The sequence below is a fragment of the Nicotiana attenuata genome, unplaced genomic scaffold, assembly GCF_001879085.1.
Source record: "Nicotiana attenuata strain UT unplaced genomic scaffold, NIATTr2, whole genome shotgun sequence".
Lineage (NCBI taxonomy): Eukaryota > Viridiplantae > Streptophyta > Magnoliopsida > Solanales > Solanaceae > Nicotiana > Nicotiana attenuata.
Genome location: NW_017672883.1, coordinates 25,951 through 47,642, shown reverse-complemented (window position 1 = coordinate 47,642; position 21,692 = coordinate 25,951). Strand labels below are relative to the sequence as shown.

Here is a 21,692-nt window from a genome sequence, read left to right as displayed (position 1 = left end):
TTGGGTTGTGAGTTGTGTGTGCGTGGGTGTGGTGTTTGTCGGTGGTTTTGGGTGGGCCTTTCGTCGTTGTGGTTTTTTGGTCGGTTGGTGTGTGTGGGGATTGTTTGTTTGCGTTGGCGCTGGTGGCGGGGTGCGGGGGGTGGAGGGGGGGTGGGCGGCTTGGTGGTCTGGCGGGCTGTGTTTTTTGGGTTCGGCGATGGGTGAGCGGGGTTCGGGTGTTATCGGGTGGCCGGGTGGTGGGCCGGGGGTTTGGTTTGGCTGGTGTGGGGTGGATCGTTTTTTCGCGGTTGCAGGGTCTGGTTCGGTGTGTTGGTGACAGGTTGGTGTTGGATTTGGGCGGTGATGATGTGTGGTAGGGGGGCGATGGGTGTGGTTGGGCGGGCGCTGGGTTGTGGTCTGGGTGCTAGCGGGGCTTTGGTGGGAGCATTTGGCGATTGGGGCTGGGTTGGTTGGCTTGTTTGTGTGGGCGGCGCACGCGAACGGAACGAAGAGGAGAAGGACAGAGACAAGTGTAGCTCTGAAGTTATGGATAAGCATTGCTGGGTAATTGGGGGGTTATGGTGGTTTTGGCTTCGCGGTTGTGCGATTCGAGTTAAATCCTGGGTTACTTTGGAGAATGGGGCGGGTTGGTTGATTTAGTGTTGTGAGGAGTGCAGGTAGTCCCTTGGTCGCTGGGAAGAGCAGGAGGGCATCATGATGTATAGTTCTGCGGCGTAGTTCAGTGCAGGTATGCTTCGCACTCGGATTGTAACGGGTAGGCACGACTTTCATAGCGTCATGGTGTCCTCACCTGGGAAAAAGTGGGACACATGTTTCAAGTGGTACAATCAAGCATGCATTCCGGAGGGAGGGCAGATTAATATTTGTCCAATCCACAATGCAAGACAACACAGGAACAGGGCTCAGGCGGTGTTAGAGCTAAAGGGTTACAGAGTTTTCAAGGCAGAGTACAAGAAAGTTTGGAAGATATTGGGATAGGGTGCTCGCCTTTTTGTATGATTCGTACGGATCATAGCTTTTAGGCCTAGCTTTTCTTTGTTTATTTTGAGTACACCGGTGTAATTAGGAGGTCAGCGAAGCAGAGCACATCAGGCAACAGCAGGAAGGTGCGACAGTCTTCTGCTAGTCGCCCAGCTACGCAGAGCATTCCCGACTACAACTACGGCACTGATTCCTGTTTACCCAGGTGATATCGTAGGCAACCTCGCTGAATTGCAGGGGTGGGGCGGTCAAGGTGCTTGTTTCAAATGCTGGGGTCAACGGAATGAGGGTTGAGACGGCAAAAAATGCGTCTCGTCGTTTCCGCTCACGTTATCTTCACGAAAACTGCTTCGTGTTGTCCGAGCAAGAGGGCATGTCTGGTGTAGCACAGTGATTTTTTGCCCTCTATCTATATGAATTATGTCCCGTAAAAATTCAAACAAATGATTTTTTTCTTTATTTTATGATTTGTGGAATGTTGTGTTATTGTTCTGTTTAAGTTGTGGTGGCATTTAATTTGTGCATTTTAATTCACAATGAAAACTATGAAAAGATACATTGGTCATTTGCATATGGATTTATATTTCATGATTTTACGGATTAATGAGTGGTTTATAAGGTTTTTTAGAACACAATATGGAAGAAAATAACAAAAATAGTCCACTTTTGCATTTTTAATTGTTAATTGTTGAATTTGCGCAAATATAGGTTTATATTAGCTTAATTTTGAAAATAATAATTGGGTCTTTATTATTATTTTTATTTGCATTTTTATAAAATCAGAAAAAATATAAAGGAGTAAATAAGAATAAATACAAAAACAATATAAAAAGAAAATTAAAAGAAGTAAGGAAAAGGAAATTGAATTGAAAAGGGTGCTGGAATTAAGGAGATCATGCGCTTTTGGGAGGTGGCCTCGCTAAAATTTTCGCCATTGCTTAGTCCCCAAGAGATTCAGTTTGTTTCGGACCCGAGCCATATGCTCCTGTCCCGAGTCCAGTTGCCGTCCGAACTGGACCAAACGATCGTCACGGTGTTTGTGGGTGACCGGTGTTGGTGTCAATGGTGAGTCAATCAGCCGTCGATTCCCCTGATCAACGGATCATGTTCAATCTGTTGGTAAATAATATAAGTGTCTGAATAATTTATCAAACCCTAAAGAACATGTATTCTCCTCTCCTCGTACCCTGTCGTCCTCATCGGCTCCGCCATGCCTCGCCGCCCGGGCGTGGCGGGCGATGCTCCGATGGACCCAAAATTAACACATTGAATCCCCGTCCCTTCCTCGTCCAATTCCGCCAAATCCGCTCCCTCAAATTCCTATGCCGGATCTTCTCAAATCTTTAGAATCGAGAATTCTATCGGTGTAAAACCCTAAATCATCAAACTCCGTGCCAAAAGCTCAAGCTCCACCTGCGACGCTGGCTCGGTCGACCCTCCTTTTATCATACCCTAACTCGCTCATATGTTGTTCCTCAATTGTTAAGCGACTGTTCGACTGTCGGAATCTAAATTCATGGCGATGGCAGAGGATTTTAGGAGAATTTGGGTTTGCTCATTTTTGTGGATTCCCTGAGTTCAGCGTTGGATTCAAGTCACGAAATAGACTGTTCATTTGTTGTTCTTTGGTAAGAACAAACATTACATTATTCCGAGGGCTCGAATCGTTTTTCCAGCCTTCCGGTTCGGGCTCCATAGGTAATGTCTTCTGGTCATTCACCTTTTGTTCGTCGATTGTTATCGTCTTCTCGATTAATGTTAATTTAGGATTGCCCGCATTTTTTCATTTGGTTGCTGTTAATCTTGGGCCCTGTGTTAGGTATGAGCGTTGTCATTTGAGTTTTCCGGTTACTGTGTCTTCTTTATCCATGATAATGATTTGAAATTAGGGTCAAGCATATTAGCTTACATTTTAGTTTTGCTTCATGTATGATTTAAGTCCATTAGTTGATATGATGTTCTGAAATTTGCTTTCATTAGTGTAGATAATCTGTTATTTGATCTTGCTTGAGCTTTGTTTGGTTTTGTTTTGGTTAACTGTTAATCTTGTATTAGTTGATTGGTTAGCTTAGTTTAGTTAGTAATCAGTATTTAGTTTAGTTAGTTTGTTCATGTATGATTTAATTCCTTTAGTGTTTGATTCTAATTGCTTTGATTAGTGTTGGTCATTTGTAAATTTTAGTCTAGATAAAGGATAGTTTGGACATTTAGGGTTGGGTAGTAATTTCAGGGAGCAAATAAGGGTAGTTTAGGCATGGAAAAGGGTAGTTTTGTTAAGAATAGTAATTTCAAAACAAAAGAAAGGGTAGTATAGACATTGTGTGGGTAGAAGAACACCCTAGGGCCTTCTAGAATAGGACTTTAGTGTAGGATTCAGTAAACTTAGGGCAGTAACTTGAGAAACAAGTCAGAAATTGAAGGACTAATGGGTGAAATCTGAAATAAAAGAAGGAAAACTGTGTGAGTGCCATCTAGAACATTCTACCCTATTTGTTGCCTATAAAAGGCAACCCCAATGCATTGATTGGGAGGTTTTTTTTTCAGCCTCCAAAAATTCCCTCCCCAAAATCCTCTCAATAGATCTGAGCTATAGTTTGAATTTCAAATCTTTTAAAAACAATCTTCTTCTAGATCTTAGTTTTATATAAGAAATCAAAAAAAAAATAATAGAAAAATCAGTAGAAAAACCAAAATAGACTGTTTCCTTGAGAATTCCAGTTTAATTTCAGCATTCAGCTCAACATTTGACTGCTGAAGTTCTTTTTCAGAAGTTTGCTGATTTAATTTCAAGTTGTTCTGGGTATTTTGATGCTGAAATTTCTTAAGCTGAACGGGTTGGAATTTGATTTTAACGGGTAGGGCTAAACAGCCCATTTCAATAGTAGAGTCTCTGGACCTTAACAGACGGCCCAGGTCCCATTTCAATCATGTATGCGTTTGGACCTCGGCCAGAATCTACAATTGGCCTGTCCTTTTGTTTAATGGGCCTGAACTGGTTGAAATATAATGGTTTCCAAACAATGTTAATCAATTAGGAGTCTGAGTAATTAATTAAAATACTAAATTTGGATTTCGAATTAGGTAGCGGGTTCAAGCTAGAAGGGTCTTCCCTTTTGCTTGAATTCGGACTTGAATTCGAGACCCGAATTTATATTTGTGAATTAATTGGCCTTTAGAGACAAATAAATAGAAAATTCTAGTTTGCTTTAGGATTGGCTTTTAATAATAAAAATGAGACGAGCCTCGTCAAGCCAAATACAAATGGCGGGGCCCTCAATAAATGCTATACAAAAAATACTTATAACTCGGGTGAACCGTTTAGCGAATTTCACGGTTTTCCTCAAAGATAATGACTCGTTAGTCACTTTAGGCGCGTTTTAATAATATTACCTTCGTAATTACGGGTGCACATTTATGTGAACCAAATCCAAATCTCAACGGAGTCGATATGAGTTAACAATCACGGGTGCACTGGTGCGACGTGGTTCGAGACGCATTTTCACGACGTTGCAATTCTTTAAAAATGAAAAAAAATATAAATAAAATAAAAGCGGTTTATTAATAAAAGGGCACATAGGTTAGAACATGTTTTAAAATCAGATAAAAGCAAATACAACAGTTGAGCGACCGTGCTAAAACCACGGAATCCGGGAATGCCTAACACCTTCTCCCGGGTTAACAGAATTCCTTACTCGGATTTCTGGTTCGCGGACTGTTAACAGAGTCATAATTTCCTCGGTTCGGGATTCAACCGGTGACTTGGGACACCATTAATCTCTCAAGTGGCGACTCTGAATCTTAATAATAAATCCCGTTTCGATTGTCACTTCAAGTTGGAAATAACTCCCTTTATTATATCCTCGGCTGGGGGTGCAGGAAAAAGGAGGTGTGACATTCTCATTACCACCGCTATCCCAAGCGGAGTCTGATCACGACCCGACCGGCTAGGTCACCTCATTGGAGGCATTACTCTCAATCAATATTTTATTTCCTTTATTCGGAATCCAATATCAGCACATTACCACCATGTGTGCGGCATGGTGTCCGATCACGACCCGATCGGCTAGGTCACCTCGTTTGAGGCATTTCTCCATTCTCATTAGCCAACACTTCAAGTCTTTATTCCACACATAACATAACAATTTCTGGGGCACTCATGGCCACCATCATCACATCGTTTCCCTTTTTTTTTTGATATTCATTTTACAAGTTGTGAACATATACACATATATTGAGGATACTTCAAATTGCAATCACGGGTAAATAAGCACATATCTAGCATGAATAATTCTTTGTTCCAATGTTGGCTTATAGCCCAAGTATTTCCACATATAACTGTACTTTCCGTCATTATCAAATTATCAAGATATGCACATTATTCACGTTGGGGCACATCCTTCACGAATATGTACAGATAATTGCATATCAATTATTGCGTAATAACAAGCAATATGCTAACCAATTCAACTCTTACCATGCTTTCATAAATGACAACGGAGCTCAATTTCAAAATAAAAAAAGAAGGGATTTTAGCCATACATACCTGAGGTTGAGTCCCTTTTTAATTTCTACCTCCAATTCACCAAATAATCTAGCAACATCCATATAGTGCACAAATTAATACGCATAACTTAAAATTCAAGCTTCACAACCACTACCCGAACATATCTAGGTTACTAGCCCCTTCTTTGCACAAGTCGTTGCTCTCACCCAATTACTCCCACTAGGCTCTAGGTTTTTGTAGACGTGCATGCACATTTTTAACCACTATTTTCAAGAGCCAATGCATGAGACTTCCTCCCCTTAGATTAAACCCGAATTTAAATGAAAATAGTTAGGGATTTTTACCTGCAAGAATGGGGATGAAGATAATTGCTTTGAAATTTTCCCGCCCGGATAGTTTTCAAGGATCAAATTTGAAGAAGGTGGCTTTCTCTCTCAAGAACCCTCTCTCCCTCTCTCTTATTTGTTCAGAAGCTTGTTAAAAAATGAGGGGGTTGGGGTCTTTTATAAAAAAGGTGTCGGGGTTAAAATTTAGAAAAGAAAAAGAAAAGGAAAAAAAGAAGCCGAGCAAGATCTGCGATCGCATTCTGCGATCGCAGAGTTGAAATGCGGTCCGCAGATTGGACCGCAGAATTGCCCCCAAAACTCTGAGGATTCTGTTTGGGTCTGCGACAGGAATGCGGTCCGCATTTATGTTCTGCGGTCGCATAGTGCACCGCAGAACTGACATTCACAAAATTCAAAGCAAAATATGCGACGACTATGCGGTCCGCATATTTGCTATGCGATCGCATAATAGACCGCATTTTCAACATTAATTTTGACAACTCTACTGTTCCACTCTGCGGTAGAAATGCGGTCCGCATATCGATTATGCGGTTGCATTTTGGACCGCATCTTGNGCGGTCGCGATTTTGGACCGCATCTGACCTCAAGTTTAACCAACACTGTTCGTATGCGGTCGGTAATGCGGTCCGCATATTGGATCTGCGACCGCATTCTGGGCCGCATAATGGCATTTTTCTGGAAAATTGATTCTTTTGATTTTTAAAAGCTTAGATCAATACCAAGGGTCCGAACCGCGGCGAGCGAAGAATTCTACACATTCCTAACACGTGTTCGGAGCCGACACCACGAGATTCTGGTTTATGAGCCAAAAATTTTACGGGGCCTCACACCTTACCATCCTCTTCTTCTCCAGCTACTTCATCTCTTCCTCCACTTGTACATCCTCCTCTAAGAAAGTCTCTTAAAGTATCCCATCCTCCTCCTTACCTAGCAGATTATGTCTGTTCTGCTCCTGTATCTACTGCTTCCAAAATGTCTACCACAGATTTGCACTTGCATGAGCCTCAGTATTTTCAACAGGCTGCTTCTCATCCTGCTTGGCAGGAGGCCATGCTAAAGGAATTTCAAGCATTAGAGGCCAACAACACTTGGGATATTGTCCCTCTTCCCCCTAACAAAAAGGCTATTCCTTGCAAGTGGGTGTATAAAATCAAACAGAAATCTGATGGTTCTATTGAAAGGTACAAGGCAAGGCTAGTCATTAGGGGTGACACTCAAAAGGAGGGAATTGATTATCATGAGACATTCTCCCCAGTTGTTAAGTTCACCACTGTTAAATGTCTTCTCTCTCTTGCTGTTAAAAGAAACTGGACTATATACCAACTTGATGTCAATAATGCCTTCCTCCATGGCGATCTCCATGAGGAGGTCTATATGAAGGTACCACCTGGACTGCAGGTTTCCTCTTCTGCTTCCTCTCCATTCCCCTTGGTTTGCAAGCTCAAAAAGTCTCTATATGGCCTCAAGCAAGCCTCAAGGCAATGGTTTTCAAAATTGTCTGAGGCTTTGTCTACATATGGCTACATTTCTAGTATGAATGATTACTCTTTGTTCACCAAATCTACTTCTACCTCTCTCACAGTCCTAGCAGTGTATGTTGATGATATTTTATTGGCTGGGGATGATGTCATTGAAATAGACAGTGTTAAGCTCTTCCTTGATCAACAATTCAAGATCAAAGATTTGGGGTCCATCCACTATTTCCTTGGTTTGGAGGTCACTAAATGTCCTCAAGGATACATCATCAGTCAACAGAGATTCACACATGAATTGCTGGCAGAATTCAACTGTCAGAATTTTTCCCCTGTTGTGACTTCTCTTGATGCTTCTGTCAAGTTGTCTGTTGACATGGATGCCCCTTTAACTGATCCCAGCTCCTATAGGAGAATTATTGGCAAACTCAACTTTCTTCAACATACTAGACCTGATATCTCCTTTTGTGTTCAACACCTTAGCCAGTTCCTTCAGGCCCCTCAAGTTCCTCATATACTTTCTGCTATTCATGTGTTGAGGTACCTACCCAATGCTCCAGATTTAGGGATCCTTTTGTCTTCTTCTCCTGATGTTTCTATCAAGGCATACTCAGACTCTGATTGGGCTGCTTGTGTTGAGTCAAGGAGGTCTGTTTCTGGATTTTATATTACACTTGGTGGTTCCCCAATTTCTTGGAAAAGCAAAAAGCAACCAACAGTATCACTATCATCTGCTGAAGCTGAATACAGGGCTCTTCGCAAAGTGGTTGCAGAGGTCTCTTGGTTAGTCCGGATATTGGGTGATCTTGGTCTCCACATTTCTGCTCCTATCCCCATATACTGTGACAACATTGTTGCTTTACACATTGCCAAGAATCCGGTTTTTCATGAGCGAACAAAGCATATCAAAATTGATTGTCACTATGTACGTGAGAGTCTCAATTCTGGGTTGATTTCTCTGCATTTTGTGCCCAGTTCTTCACAGCTTGCTGACATTATGACAAAGGCTCTTCCTGGTCCTCTTCATCATTCTTTACTTGGCAAGCTTGGAGTGTTCTCATCCCCACGCTTGAGGGGGGGGGGGGGTGTTGACATACACAAATACACAGCCCAACTGACAGCAGGCCCAACCCAATAGTTGCACTATTTTCAGTTTTCAGTTGTATACTACTTAGTATGATAGCCCATTTTCTACACTTATTTTTTATAGCCAAATTCTATGTAAATATAAAAAGACTATGGACTATTCTAGAAAGGCTAGACAATTCATTTTCGAATAAAGGAGAACAGATATTTTTTAGTTTCCTCACTCTCGTTCTCTGAGTTTCCACCATGGAAACATCTCCTAGCTTCTGCAAATTCCCACTTCTAACAGTAAGTTACTAAAAATTTACTTGTGGAAGTTACATTGAATTGGTATAGGAAGATGAAAAGCAATTCTAAGGCATTGAATAGGCTGCTAAATGGTTGTTGTAAGGAAATTATTCCACATGTTTCTATATTCATTTACCTAATTCATTGTTTTACAACTTAATTTATTATTTATTGGAAGGTAGGTTTTTGGTACAAAAATAATAAAGAAATTGTATTAAAATGAGGGGTTAAATAGTCATTCAATTTTTATGGTTATTTTAATAAAATAACTTTACCTAAAATCTTCACACTTATAATATAGTATGATATGATATTGTTAGCTATATGAGAAGTAGATTTAAAATTCATATGTTAGTTTCACAAATGTAATAATGTCGTCCTTTGACTCATTAAATAATTAGAATTTGAATTTAAAAAATGGCGTTACATTGGGAAACACCATGCATTTCCCCAATCCACTTTTTCAAAATTGAAAAACTCGAAAACCTAGGGTTTCCGAATTGGGGATTACATCAAAATTGGGGATTTCAGTTCTTGCATTAAGAACAGCCAAGCAAAGTATTATACAAATCAAAGAAAAAGTTAAGGTGAGTGAAATTCAGCTATGGCGGATTCATCAGAGGGAGAGGAAGAAGGGAAACTGACAGGAGGAAGCCAGCAGCTAGTTGTAGATGATGACCTCCGGGAAATGGGTAAAAAGGCTGCTTGGAGTGTCAGCTCCTATAAACCCGGCAATGGTGTCCTTTCCCTTCGCGATGACAACCTTGATACCTATTGGCAGTAACAATTCTCTATTACCTAACTCTGACATTCAAATTAAGTGGTGTTTACATACACTTACTTTCACCATATTACTATCTTCATAGTTAATTGCTGATTTTGGGCTTTTTATTTCTTGCTGTATTCAGATCAGATGGCGCACAGCCTCATCTTGTTAATGTGCAGTTTCAGAAGAAAGTTAAGCTTCAAGTAGGTTCTATCCCATATACAATTCCTTTGTCGAATCCTTGCTATTATGAAGTCTTGTTTTAAAAAAACTTACTCTGTCGAATCCTTGCTATTATGAAGTCTTGTTTTAAAAAAACTTACTCTTAGCAAGTGCATTCACCGATAGTATTAAAACAGTAAAGATGTTTTACCTAGTGTTTAAGGGTGTTATTTTTATGAACAATATTAAACATGTAATAAGCCTTGGTGGGTAGAATTATCCGGTAACTGTGCTGGTGGGAGATAATAGGTAGCCAGTGTTATAATCTAGGTGCGTGCAAGCTAGCCCATACACCATCATCATTAAAAAATAATTAAACATTTAAAAAGAAATTACTTATATGAGTTATGGTTTAACATTCACTTTGTTTTCTTAATTTTTCTTTTCTTATACATGAATATTTGCTATGATTTTAAAGTGTTTTACTGTAGCATGAATTTCTCTTAGATTTTTATTTTACTTAACCATAGAATGGTTATACGATAAGGTTTGGTTTGGTAATTCACCGTTAATCACTTGAGAATGGTCTTAACTTTTTTCTTTTCTTCTTTTTTCTGCTGTTAATTATTCTCAGTTAGTCGTCCTGTATGTTGATTTCAAGCTTGACGAAAGCTATACACCTGGTAAGATCTCTATCCGAGCAGGCGATGGATTTCACAACTTGAAGGTAATGGTATATTGGAACTCTGAGGTTAATTGTCTTAACTGCTGAATAGTTGTACCAGTATATTTTAGGAGCTAAGGACGTTATGTGCTTTGTTTGGTTTTTAGGAGATAAAAGCAGTGGAGCTTGTCAAGCCAACTGGATGGGTCTATATATCTTTATCTGGGAATGATCCGCGGTAAGCAAATGAAGTGTTGGCTTCATGTTTTTGGCAATTTTTTTGTATTTCTTTTCTTTGCTGTTTCTTTTGCTGATTAAGCTGCATGTTTTTCGGTGGCTCTAATTCTAAGCATAGTTCAGTCCTTTTTCGGAAATATAAAATACCTAATCTGCCTGTGTTTAGCCCCTTATTTGTATTTATACAACCACTGTGAGGTAATCCAATCATTAGATTCATTCTTGAAGCATCAGATAATCAGATGGACATAAATAAAGACAAGCTATTAGTTTAATAACGTAAAAGGATTAAATAAATACATAATAAATGAGCAAGACTCGTCTCTCATTTCTCTACCAACTTATGTATCTTTTTCTTTTTAAACATGGATGCAAAGTACCATTTCATTAATGGTTAATCATAAGCCATTGTTTAATAAACTAGTATATGGTTTCTGATGGTTAAAATCACAAAATATAGATGAGGATTAAATTACGAGCATAACTAGATATGAATGTTTATGTTTCTTTCTTTAACATCTTCTCAAAAAGTTTATTTCTTCAATATAAGTGGCTAAATATGAGCAGAACTGACGATGGAAGATAATTTTGATTTCTGAAACAACATGAAAGTCTAATCTAATAACACTTATATGAAAGTGTTTAGTTGATCTAGTCCCAACAAGAAAAGATAAAAGATTTAATTATTTTTACACGAGAGACGAAATATATTATTTGCTCTTCTTTTTTCTTCTTCTAAGGATCTGGGGTGTCTGTTCTGCACAGGCAGGGGACAACTTCTAATGCAAATTGTCAAAATGACTTTTAGCATACTCTCCCTTTGTTTTTGAGATGACCTTCTACTGCCTTGTGGAAATATGTTCTGCAAGTGTTGAACACCATCCTCGTGCCTCGAGCCCCTGTGTTTCTATTCTCTTAAGTGTCGATGAGTTTCTGACCCATTTCTTTGATTGAAAGATACAAGCCAACGAAGTTATCGTGCAATTCTAGAGAGGGAAAGGAGGAGCATGTCTGTTTGTGTCACTGCAATTTCCTGGCATACTTTTTTCTGTGCATCTCAGGTTTAAATTGTTAAGAGCTCCCACACAAAAGAAGCAGAATGTCTCAATTTACTCATGTATTTAGCCTCAAAATTGTAGGATAGCCATCGACATTAAAATAATTTCTTTGTCCTATGATGTTATGTTTTTCAGCATAAAGCTCATTGACGAACCATATCCTAATTTATGTGACAGTGAAACCTTTGTCAACACTTTCATGCTGCAAATAGGTGTGCTCTCAAATCATCTTAATGGAAGGGACACTCATATCCGCCAAATTAAAGTCTACGGGCCAAGACCGTGCGTAATTATCCTTTGTTTTTCTCCCTCTGTTCTTAATGCAAAACACTCCAGTAATTGCGGAGAGAATATGATATCATGTCTTCTGCAGGAACCCTATTCCTCTTCAGCCATTTCAGTTTACTTCTACAGAGTTTATTACTTATTCTACTGTGAGATGAAGCTCAAGGGACTACGTCAAGAGGCAAGATGCCAACCATATATATTGATATCAAGTAGCAAACTGGGCGTACAAAAGAATCCTTTTTCTTTTGAAACAGACCAAATCCCACATTACCAAACCTGGGATCCTGTCCCTTGGACGACTTTGAGTAATGGGAGAATGACAACTGGGCCTGCAGTGGTAGAACCTCATAAACCAGGGTATGATATTGATAAGTTGTAGGTCCATAGGATGTCTATACTTGGTTTGTATTTTTCTAGAAAATTCCATTTACAAATTTACAAGAATATATTGCTTCATTATAGACCCTGTGACGAATGACTATAAGTACGTAGGGTCTTGTAGTTATTGTGTTTTTCCCAATTCTTCTATACCTGGAAGAGGATGATCATGGATTCGCTTGCCCTCTTCCGTACATTTTTGTTCCAAAGCATATTGGCTAACTTTTCAACTTGTTTTTTTCTTGATTGTACCTTTCCTGACTCTTCATTGTAGTCTGCTGAATGAGAAAACAGAACAAATATGGAGATCCATAATCTGGTGTATTCAGATGATTTCTAGTTATAACTAGTATCAGGTGCTCTTCATAAAAGTTGAAGAATGATGTTGCAACGTAGCTGTTGGAACTCATTGATTATAGGCTTTTTTGTGAAATTAAAATTTAAAACTAATATAAGCTGTTATAAATTCCAAAGCCATATTTATAAAATCGTAGGATGATGTTGGTTATGTAATTATATAGCTCGAGATGACCATGGTAATCTGTACAAATTATGCTCCCTAGTAATTTTACCAAGAGAATTATACGCTTCTAGCCCCTTTTAATCGCTACAATTATTTAAAATTGTTCCCCTCAAAATCTGAAGTAGAAGTACAAATTTACTACAACATATAGTGAACCATATTCTAATAGTCGGAAGATTTATTATATTTGTATAAGTATGTCGGTAAAGGAACCGAAATTGCATATTTCGATTGGTTGAAGGTCAAATATTTTTAGTTGAACTTCATTGGATCAACATTGAAATAAAAGGACTAAAAGAAAGATCCTCCTAGAATTAAAAAGCATGCTATTGTCGATCACGGTGTAATCTTTTTCACACGGATCATCTTTACTTGTTGTAATAGGTAATATCGTATTTTCAAGAATACAAATTTTATTTTTGTGAAGAATTAACTGTGAATATTTTTTGATTGACTAAAATATTATCAATGTATAGAAGTTAAATTCATCCTGATAATTAACAAAATCATATTAGTAGGCTTACGACTGATGACCTTAGAGAATAAGAGAATCGAATATTAACTATTCAGACACTCGGCATAGTTAGCAATGCAACTAGGAGAGCCTAGTAATGGAATATATGAACTATTTAGACATTCGGCCATAAACGCATAGTTAACATCACTTCCCTAGCACAACCTAGTGGTAAACTAGATAGGATTTTAACTCATTATAGCAACAATATAAAAAAATGTTCACATTGTCCGCATAGTTTATCCTATAAGAACAAGTTAATTATTATTTACCAGATCACAAATTACTGTTTATTATAGTAATTACAAGACCAGATTGTATAAATACTTTTTTACACACTCGGTGAATAGAAATTAAACTCAACACAATATACTCTTCTAGCAAGTAATTCAATCCGTGCATAGTGAACAATACACATGCACCTAAGGGGTGTCGTCGGAAAACTACACTGTTTAGCTCGATAATTTTTAAGAAAATATATATATATATATATATATATATATATATATATATATATATATATATATATATATATATATATATATTATATAATGACACCTCTTGACTTCTTGATGAGTTTATTTCTTTATATTTTGATCCCCTTAATGAAAATCTAGCTCCGCCACTGTACACATGGGTTAATAATTAATTGTCATTCAATTTATCGTCACCCAGAATCCAGGGCATCCAGCTGACACAATAGGATGCAGGAACTAGCAATCTCATCTCAACATACTGACTCTTAATACTTAGAACATAGAAAGAACAAGCAGTTCAAGAATCACATGAAACAAATCTTAAGTGGAGAGGAAATTAGTTATGACTTATAAAGTGGATGACAAAGTTCAGAAGGTATTATATGAGTCATGATAACTGCAGATGCTGTTTACTCAACATTTAAGTGGAAAACCTAACATGATGAATACACTTTGTAAACACATATTAACACAGGAACTTACAGAACAAGTGCTTCTATCTAAACAACTACTGTTAGAGAAGCTGCATATTTTCTTGGTACATTACAAAATACTAACAGAAATACTAAAATCTCTCATAAGCTACATTGTTTAAATCTGACAAGAGCAAAAACTCCGTATCATTGATCGCCCCTTCCCAGACTAGCAGATCTTTGTCATGTCTGTGACATTTGCTTGTCAGAAAGTATGCACATTTGTTTGCCTTTCTCCAAATGTGTACAATATTTGCCTTGTTGGCTTCAAGCAAGAATTTGCAATCTTCAGTAATAAACAACCAGTTACCGCTTATAATTCTTATATCCCATTTCTTTGGCTAATTTTAGCCCTTGCTTGATGTTCCATAATTATGTAGTAAGGCTAGAAAAGCTGCATATTCCACTACAAAAATCCTAATTCATAAATAAGGCCATAAATAGAGAACATCAATTCATAACATTATGAAGCAACAGAAGAACAACGATTGCCGCATACAATCTGCATGAAATCATTCACACGCTGGTTTTGTGTCGAAGCTGCTCAAGCAGATTGCAAAGGCTTGAAAGGCAGAAAGTGGGTAGCGGTAATCCATGGAGAATATATCTTTTCCGATTTTTCCAAACTGTAAAATTACTTTTTCTTGTTCCTCAGCAGGTACATTGTGAGAAGGATCTACTGATGCCACTAGCTGGAAGTTTTTTACAGAAGCCACTGTAACACGACCTTTAAAATTTAGGCACCAGCACTGCAATTGTTCATGCCATCTAGGGGCCTTGTTTTTTAGCACAAGTGACTCTCGGAGAGGCAATGACGCAGTTGAACATGAAATACCAGCTGAGCTGACATCTTTAGCTAGCTCTTTTGCATCCGAAACTGATGGAGGAGATGACTTCTCACCAAAAGGCTGTGGAAATGATGTTGGTGTTGGAGCAGTGCCTCCTTCTTGGATAGAAGAGAAAGGAATAGAATGCATAGCGCAATGCATTCTCCTAGGTCCTCTTGTACGGAGAACATTGAGTTCATAGGAGATGGTGGCGATACTGTAGTTGCAAGCAGGTACTGTTGGAGATACCTGCTTTGCACGGAATCTCCGACCATGTCGACAATGTTCTTGAATAGATGCATCAGCTGGGGGTTTGCTATCATATATGGTGAACTTGGTCCCAAGAAAGTTAGACCTGCTCAAATTGTTTTCGACACTATTATTAACAAAATGAAAGGCCAAGAACTTCGACAAGTACTTTGGAGAGGTGGTTAGGAACAAGCGATGAGAAGACACTTAGGAGTTTGATAGAACTTGCCTCAGTTTCCCAAGGTACGTATTGCTCGCTCGAGAAAAATCATCTGCAACTAATGAAATTACAAAATCTGTGCTTGTTGCCCTCCTGATCCTTCTGGCAGCCAGCAATAGCTTATCACCCTCATCCTCAGCTGTCATGAAGTAAATTTCAGATGTGTAACTTGTACAAATATTTTCCAACGAAAAATTATAGACCAGTGTCACAAAGGACCCAGCAACCTAGGTGTAAGTAATTCATCAAACTAGCATTTTGGAGGTTTACAAGATGAAAATCGATTTATCGATCAAATATACAATTTATATCTTCAAGCTGGCAACAAGGGACACAATCATGGAAGAGGATATCAATTTCACTATGCAGTGTCAAAAGGAAAAGAAGAACAGGCGTACGACTTACATGGAGTCAAGCCAAAGTAGAGGCGATAAACTGAGTTATCTCTGTCCCTTTTGATAAAGCAATGGATTGGGGAGTCACGGGGACCAGGCTGGTTCAAAGCAAAAACAGAAACGAAAGAGATACTTTCTTAACTTTATTTGACATTGGCAATAGGAACAAGATGCTAATTGAACAGAGTAAGAATAAATTACCTGCTTCAGCGAAATGGGAAAGGTAATTTTACCACATTCCTCAGGAGTCCTGACAATCTCTTTTGTAACTTCTCTCCATGACTTGCAAACAGATGCACAAAAGACAACCACAGTTCGAGCAGGCCAAGTTGCCTCGCTCTCTTCAACCCTGCGGATAATATCCAGAAGTAGCTCTGGTGGTAAATTTGCCCATTGCCCTTGTTCAATTTGATCAAAAGGGGCCACGTCTGGCGCTATATGCGACCGGGTTCTGTTGCGCCAGTGCCTTCCTTCCACTCCCCTCCTCGATATATTCCCTATCCCATCTTTCATCTCGCGCAGCTCACGGACAATGCTCTTGAAGGACATTTCTCTTGATCACATCAACAAAGTCTTTCCTTCAATAACGTGGCAAAAGATTTAGAAAAACAACGCAGTGGAGTTGCTGTATAAAACCTTCAACTAAATACTTTTGAATATGATAAACCTCGTTCCCTAAACCCCCTACCCAGAACCTAAAAGTAATCCTTTCCCGTTTTGCTCCCTTGGTACTCGGACCCTTACCATAATCCTAACAACTAGGCTATCCTTCCCTTATCTATCTCGAGGTAATAATTATGCAAAAGAATATCACACCCCTAGTGGTCAATGAAGTGGGTGAAAACTTTAGGGACCAGAGTTCAAAGCTAAGCAGTGCACACAGTTACTCGTACGTGTATTGCTTAGGGTAGCAGATAACCAGTAGAATAGTCAAAGTGGCGCGCAAGCTTTATAAGAAAAATGCAAAAGAATAAAAAAAAAATCCCCTTTTTAGCTACATATACTACATCTTCAGCTAGCAGATCTTACAAAGTGGTTTAACCTATATGCTTAATTTAAAAAGATTATCTCAATGTCTTTAATAAAGAATTAAACCTAATTTTTTCTCCAATCTTTGCCCCTGCTCGTTAGGGTGGGGGTTGTGGAAAATGAAAACAGAAACGCACAAAAATCAAAACTTTATAATATTTCCACCATTTCTTGCTTAATCCACGAATAAGAATCAAAACTTTATGAATCAAGTAACCCCAGTTCGACAATCGTGACAACAATACTAATTCAAATCCAGGGAAAAAATAATTTAAATGCCAGTTTCCTTAACAATAAACAATGAATTAAAAAACGAACCCCCAAAATACAAAAAAGTGGGATCTCATAGCACCAAGAAGATAAATCGAGCGCAACGAGGAGACAAAAAATTGAAGAAAAAGGAAAACTTTTTAGAGCTGGCAAAGCAATAATAAGGAGAAGGAGCAAAACCTGAGTAAATTGGTGCAAAGAAGAAGAAATCAGATCATTATTTCTCCGGATCAGCTATGCATTATTTTGTGGCATTTTTGAGATTCCCATATCGCCGGAACCACCAGTGCCACCAACAAAACCGCCGTTTCCTCCGCCACCAAAAGTGTCACAAAGCACTCCTGAAATGTGATAGATACAGTTTAACGAGATATGCGTATTATGAGCAGCGTATATTTCAAGTATCAAGGTACGTACCCCACCCACCAAATGTTTTCAAGTTGGATTTTTGAGGGAGTTTAGGGACTTCATTTTAATCCACACAATTATTATATTTTTGTTCTTGCTGCTTGCTTCTAGGAATGAGAGAAAATTTAAATTTTGTAGTAATTTATTGGCTACGATTAGCTGTGGTACCAAAAAGTATGCGTTACGCGTGGTCGTGGCTAAAACAAGAAATGGACATCAGTAGTCAATGGTCAAGCTCATGGAAAAATCTATATATTTAGTGGGCGTCTGGACATAAGAATTGTAAAATTCAAAAAATAAAACAATTTTTTTTTAAGTGAAAATAGTATTTGAAAATTAGAGTAGTGTTCGGACATGAATATTATTTTGGATTATTTTTGAAGTTTTGTTAGTGATTTGCATGAAAACAGCTTTTTTGAGCCCATTTGGACATAAGAAAACTTTCCTTTTTTCCATTTTTTTTTAAAAAAAACAGTGTTTGGTTATCCAAATCTTATAATTTTTTCAATCTCACTTGAAAATGCATTTTCACATTTGAAAAACTTGTGAGAACCAGTTTTTCAATTGAAAATGGAAAGATTGCTAGTTTTTAATTGCAAAATATATTGAAAAAAAGACATCCAAATATGTCGCAAAAATTATAACCAAACACAACTTCATCTTCAATTCAAATTTTAGTGAAATTCCAAAATTTGAAAAAAAAAAAATTGGAATTCATGTCCAAACGCCTACTTAGAGTTTTTCAAATTTTCGAAAAATTCCAAAGTTCATCTTCAAGTGAAAATTGAAAATTTTATGGCCAAACACTGATTTCGAAAAAAGTAAAAAATTTTCGAAAAAAAAATAATTTTTTTAATGTCCAAACGGCTTTTATATTTATGTTAAGCAAATGAAGATATGTGTATTTCTTGCATATGAATTTTAATTTATCAGATAGTAAAATGGATATATATTCACATTTTCATTTGTCATTTTTATAAATAAATCATTTAATTTAGCGTAAATAGCAAAAAGATATTATTTTAAAATTTAGTGGCCCCTAAAATTGATCTTTATTTTCATCCTTGTGCATGTATGATGTTCATGTGTTTTAAATAAGTAGCAAAAAATTAAAATACCACAATTTAAATTATATTTATGGGAATTTGAATTTCAGTGCTTCCTATTAACTTTAAATTATACCAAGTATGTCTCAATAATGGTTTTAATATTTAGGATCTTATTTTAAAGGGAACTCGGTGAATTTAACCTTTTCTTGTTTTGTAGACATTTTATGGAGGACTTTAAAAAGACTTGTAACGGGAGGAATAAAGGGGCAAACTTTGACTATCATAGTAGGAAAAGGTATGAAGATTCTTAATAAGATTTTGGCATATGAAAAAGATCCCAATAAATATAGAGTATGTAACATGGCAAAATCATGACTTGGTTTGAATAGCTTTATACGTTAATTTAGTAAATTTAGTGGTTTTCAATGCACATAACTGTAAAGTGTGTATTTTATTTGTTATGACACTTGATAAAACATTTTTTTTTTATCAATTGTTTTTCCATATTACTCATAATTTATATCAAAATAAAAAGTATTTAACAGAGACTAATTATTTAGATTTATTCAGAAGACTTCACGTAATTATTGTCCTCGATGCGTGTATACAGAGAAAAAATGCATAATATACGTCTTTTATATCAAGTTTATATATATATATATATATATATATATATATATATATATATATATATATATATATATATATTTGAACCCTCACATCTCTACCAGTAGAGTACGCCCAGTGAGTGTACCGAATAACGTAGCGGTACGACTCGGCCGTAGGGACAAAAGCGACATCGTTTAGGACTCAGTGTCTTCACTAGGGAGACGTTACCTGTCTTTGTAACTTTTTGATTTCTTTCGAGGAGGGTCTCTTTATTATATAAAGGAGACCCTCACATTGTAAAAGGGGCAATCTGAGATAATACAACTCTCTCATTTTCTCTAGCTTTCTCTCTCTATCTCTACTTCAAACGAACATATCTTATTGAGTTCATATTATCACTTTGCAATACTAGATCTACAACAATATTATCATCTTCGCATCTCTAGGATTATTATATTTGATTACGATTTACCCTTTTCCTACTTTTGATTGTTTTTTAGCTTACAAAAGTATATCGTTAACTTTTGAGCCAAACAATTTGGCGTCGTCTGTGGGGATTTCGAGAATCAAAACCATAGTATCCACCTAGAGATCAACTAACTACCACTCTCTACACCACACAAAACAGAAGATGGCCGAAAATAACACAAGATCGAAAGCTATATTGGGTGTCACTACCATCTCCTTAGCCCTTCAACGAGGCAGTGACGATGGCATCCTGATGCAACCCCTAGCATCACACCAGGTGCAGAGATCTCACCTTCCCATCCGAAGGTCTGACGATCTGCACGAAAAAGGAGCTTCCACATCTGCGGCTACGGAAGCACCCTCAGGTCAAAGAGCTACTGAAAGATGGCTAACAAGCACTCTAAGTGGCTTGGTTGAGAGTCACCACAAAGTAACTCGGGTGTACACCAACTGTAGGTACCACTGCTGCCGTGGGTGAACCGGAAGTTGCACTACGCGAATAACAACCCATCGAGACACAGACCAACGATGGCACGCTAACAGCCATCCTAGAAAAGATGGAAGAAATGGAAAACGAAAATAAGGCGCTCCGCGACCAGATGAAGGAACATCAGGAGAGGGTCGACAAGAATCCCCGGTGCTCCCAAGTTGCTACAAAAACGTGACGTGGAAGGTTCGTTGAACAACCTTACACTGAAGAAGCTGCCCCTCACTCCACCCAAAAACCTTCAAGATGCCACCCTACTTGAGGGTAATATGACGGAACCACAGATCCCGAGGATCATCTGATCCACTACGTCACCGCAGTGAAAAGGCAACGATCTATCGAAAGAACAGGTACCGTCGGTACTGCTGAAGAAGTTTGGCGAGACGTTGACAGGAGGGGCCTTAACATGGTACTTCCAGCTACCGGCTAAGGCAATATCAACGTTCGAGGAAATGGCGGATAAGTTCGTCACAAACCATGCAGGCGGAAGAAAGCGGAGGCCAGGGTCAACGACATCTTCGCCGTCAGGAAAACCACAGGAGAGAGACTCAGGGACTTCCTGGCAAGGTTTAACAGGGTAAGGATGAGTCTACCAAACGTATCAAGGTATGGCAGTCGCCGCTTTCCAGAACGGGCTAAGCAGGGATGGTTCAAGGGCAACCAGAAAGCTGCTGAGCCGCCTCATGAAAATATCCCCTACCACATGGGAGGAAATCCACAAGCCTATTGCGCCGAGGTACGAGCGGACGAGGACGATCTTAATGGGCCGACCCAATGACTAACAGCGATACACTCAGAAATGAGGAGAGATCGACGGAACGAAGGACGACGAGAACAACTCCCCCGCTCCAACAGAGATCGACATCAGCCATATACCAGATTCTCCCATCCGCTACCAAGGCATACAGACGCGCTACAGCGACACGTCGCCCCACTCCGAAACGAAAGAGGTACGCCCCCTTTATTAACCGCCCATAACTTTTGTGTATCTCCTTCAGAAATAGTGTACGCACTAGAGAAGCTGGGCACCAAGGTGCAGTGGCCGCAGAAGATGAAATCAGACCCTGCTACAAGGAAATCAAACGCCCTATGTGAGTTCCATCAGGAACGGGGACACAAAACCGAAGAATGCATAGGCCTACGGCAAGAGGTGGTCAGGATGCTGAACCAAGGATACCTGAGGGAATTACTCAGCGACAAAGGGAAAGTCAACTTTGCACGCGGACGAGAACAACCCCACGGGCCGCCGAAGCCACCTTTCCCAGCGCGCACGATAAACATGATCGTCGAAGGCGGCGACGAGTCAGTGATCAATCACGTCAAGTTCGCCAGCAGTCACAGACTAAAGCGGACCATCGCCCATGAACGGTATGACGACTTCGAAGATAGTATCACCTTCGATAAGTCTGATGCCGACGGTTTGTCTTTCCCTCATTATGATGCTTTATTTATCACTTTACGTAT

The 21,692-nt window shown here is 38.7% G+C and overlaps 2 protein-coding genes across 6 annotated transcripts; one reads left to right on the top strand and one right to left on the bottom strand.

Annotated features, from left to right (window-relative positions):
• The first annotated feature begins 9,089 nt into the window (after positions 1-9,089).
• Positions 9,090-12,477, top strand: LOC109214812 (anaphase-promoting complex subunit 10). 2 transcript variants are annotated; one of them, XM_019378773.1, is made up of 6 exons: positions 9,090-9,458; positions 9,587-9,647; positions 10,241-10,333; positions 10,441-10,508; positions 11,743-11,847; positions 11,939-12,477. In XM_019378773.1, the coding sequence occupies exons 1-6, from the start codon at positions 9,283-9,285 to the stop codon at positions 12,006-12,008; spliced, it is 573 nt and encodes a 190-aa protein (XP_019234318.1). In that variant the 5' UTR covers positions 9,090-9,282; the 3' UTR covers positions 12,009-12,477. The 2 variants fall into 2 exon arrangements, with proteins under 2 accessions (XP_019234318.1, XP_019234317.1); XM_019378772.1 differs by having other exon boundaries at positions 9,092-9,458; positions 10,438-10,508.
• Positions 12,478-14,102: 1,625 nt separating this feature from the next.
• LOC109214811 (tubby-like F-box protein 5) lies at positions 14,103-17,742 on the bottom strand. 4 transcript variants are annotated; one of them, XM_019378769.1, is made up of 6 exons: positions 17,625-17,729; positions 17,388-17,548; positions 16,110-16,486; positions 15,919-16,006; positions 15,523-15,652; positions 14,103-15,399 (listed from the first exon to the last, which is right to left on the bottom strand). In XM_019378769.1, the coding sequence occupies exons 3-6, from the start codon at positions 16,455-16,457 to the stop codon at positions 14,730-14,732; spliced, it is 1,236 nt and encodes a 411-aa protein (XP_019234314.1). In that variant the 5' UTR covers positions 16,458-16,486; positions 17,388-17,548; positions 17,625-17,729; the 3' UTR covers positions 14,103-14,729. The 4 variants fall into 4 exon arrangements, with proteins under 4 accessions (XP_019234314.1, XP_019234316.1, XP_019234313.1 ...); XM_019378771.1 differs by having other exon boundaries at positions 17,634-17,729; XM_019378768.1 differs by having other exon boundaries at positions 17,388-17,742.
• Positions 17,743-21,692: the final 3,950 nt, after the last annotated feature.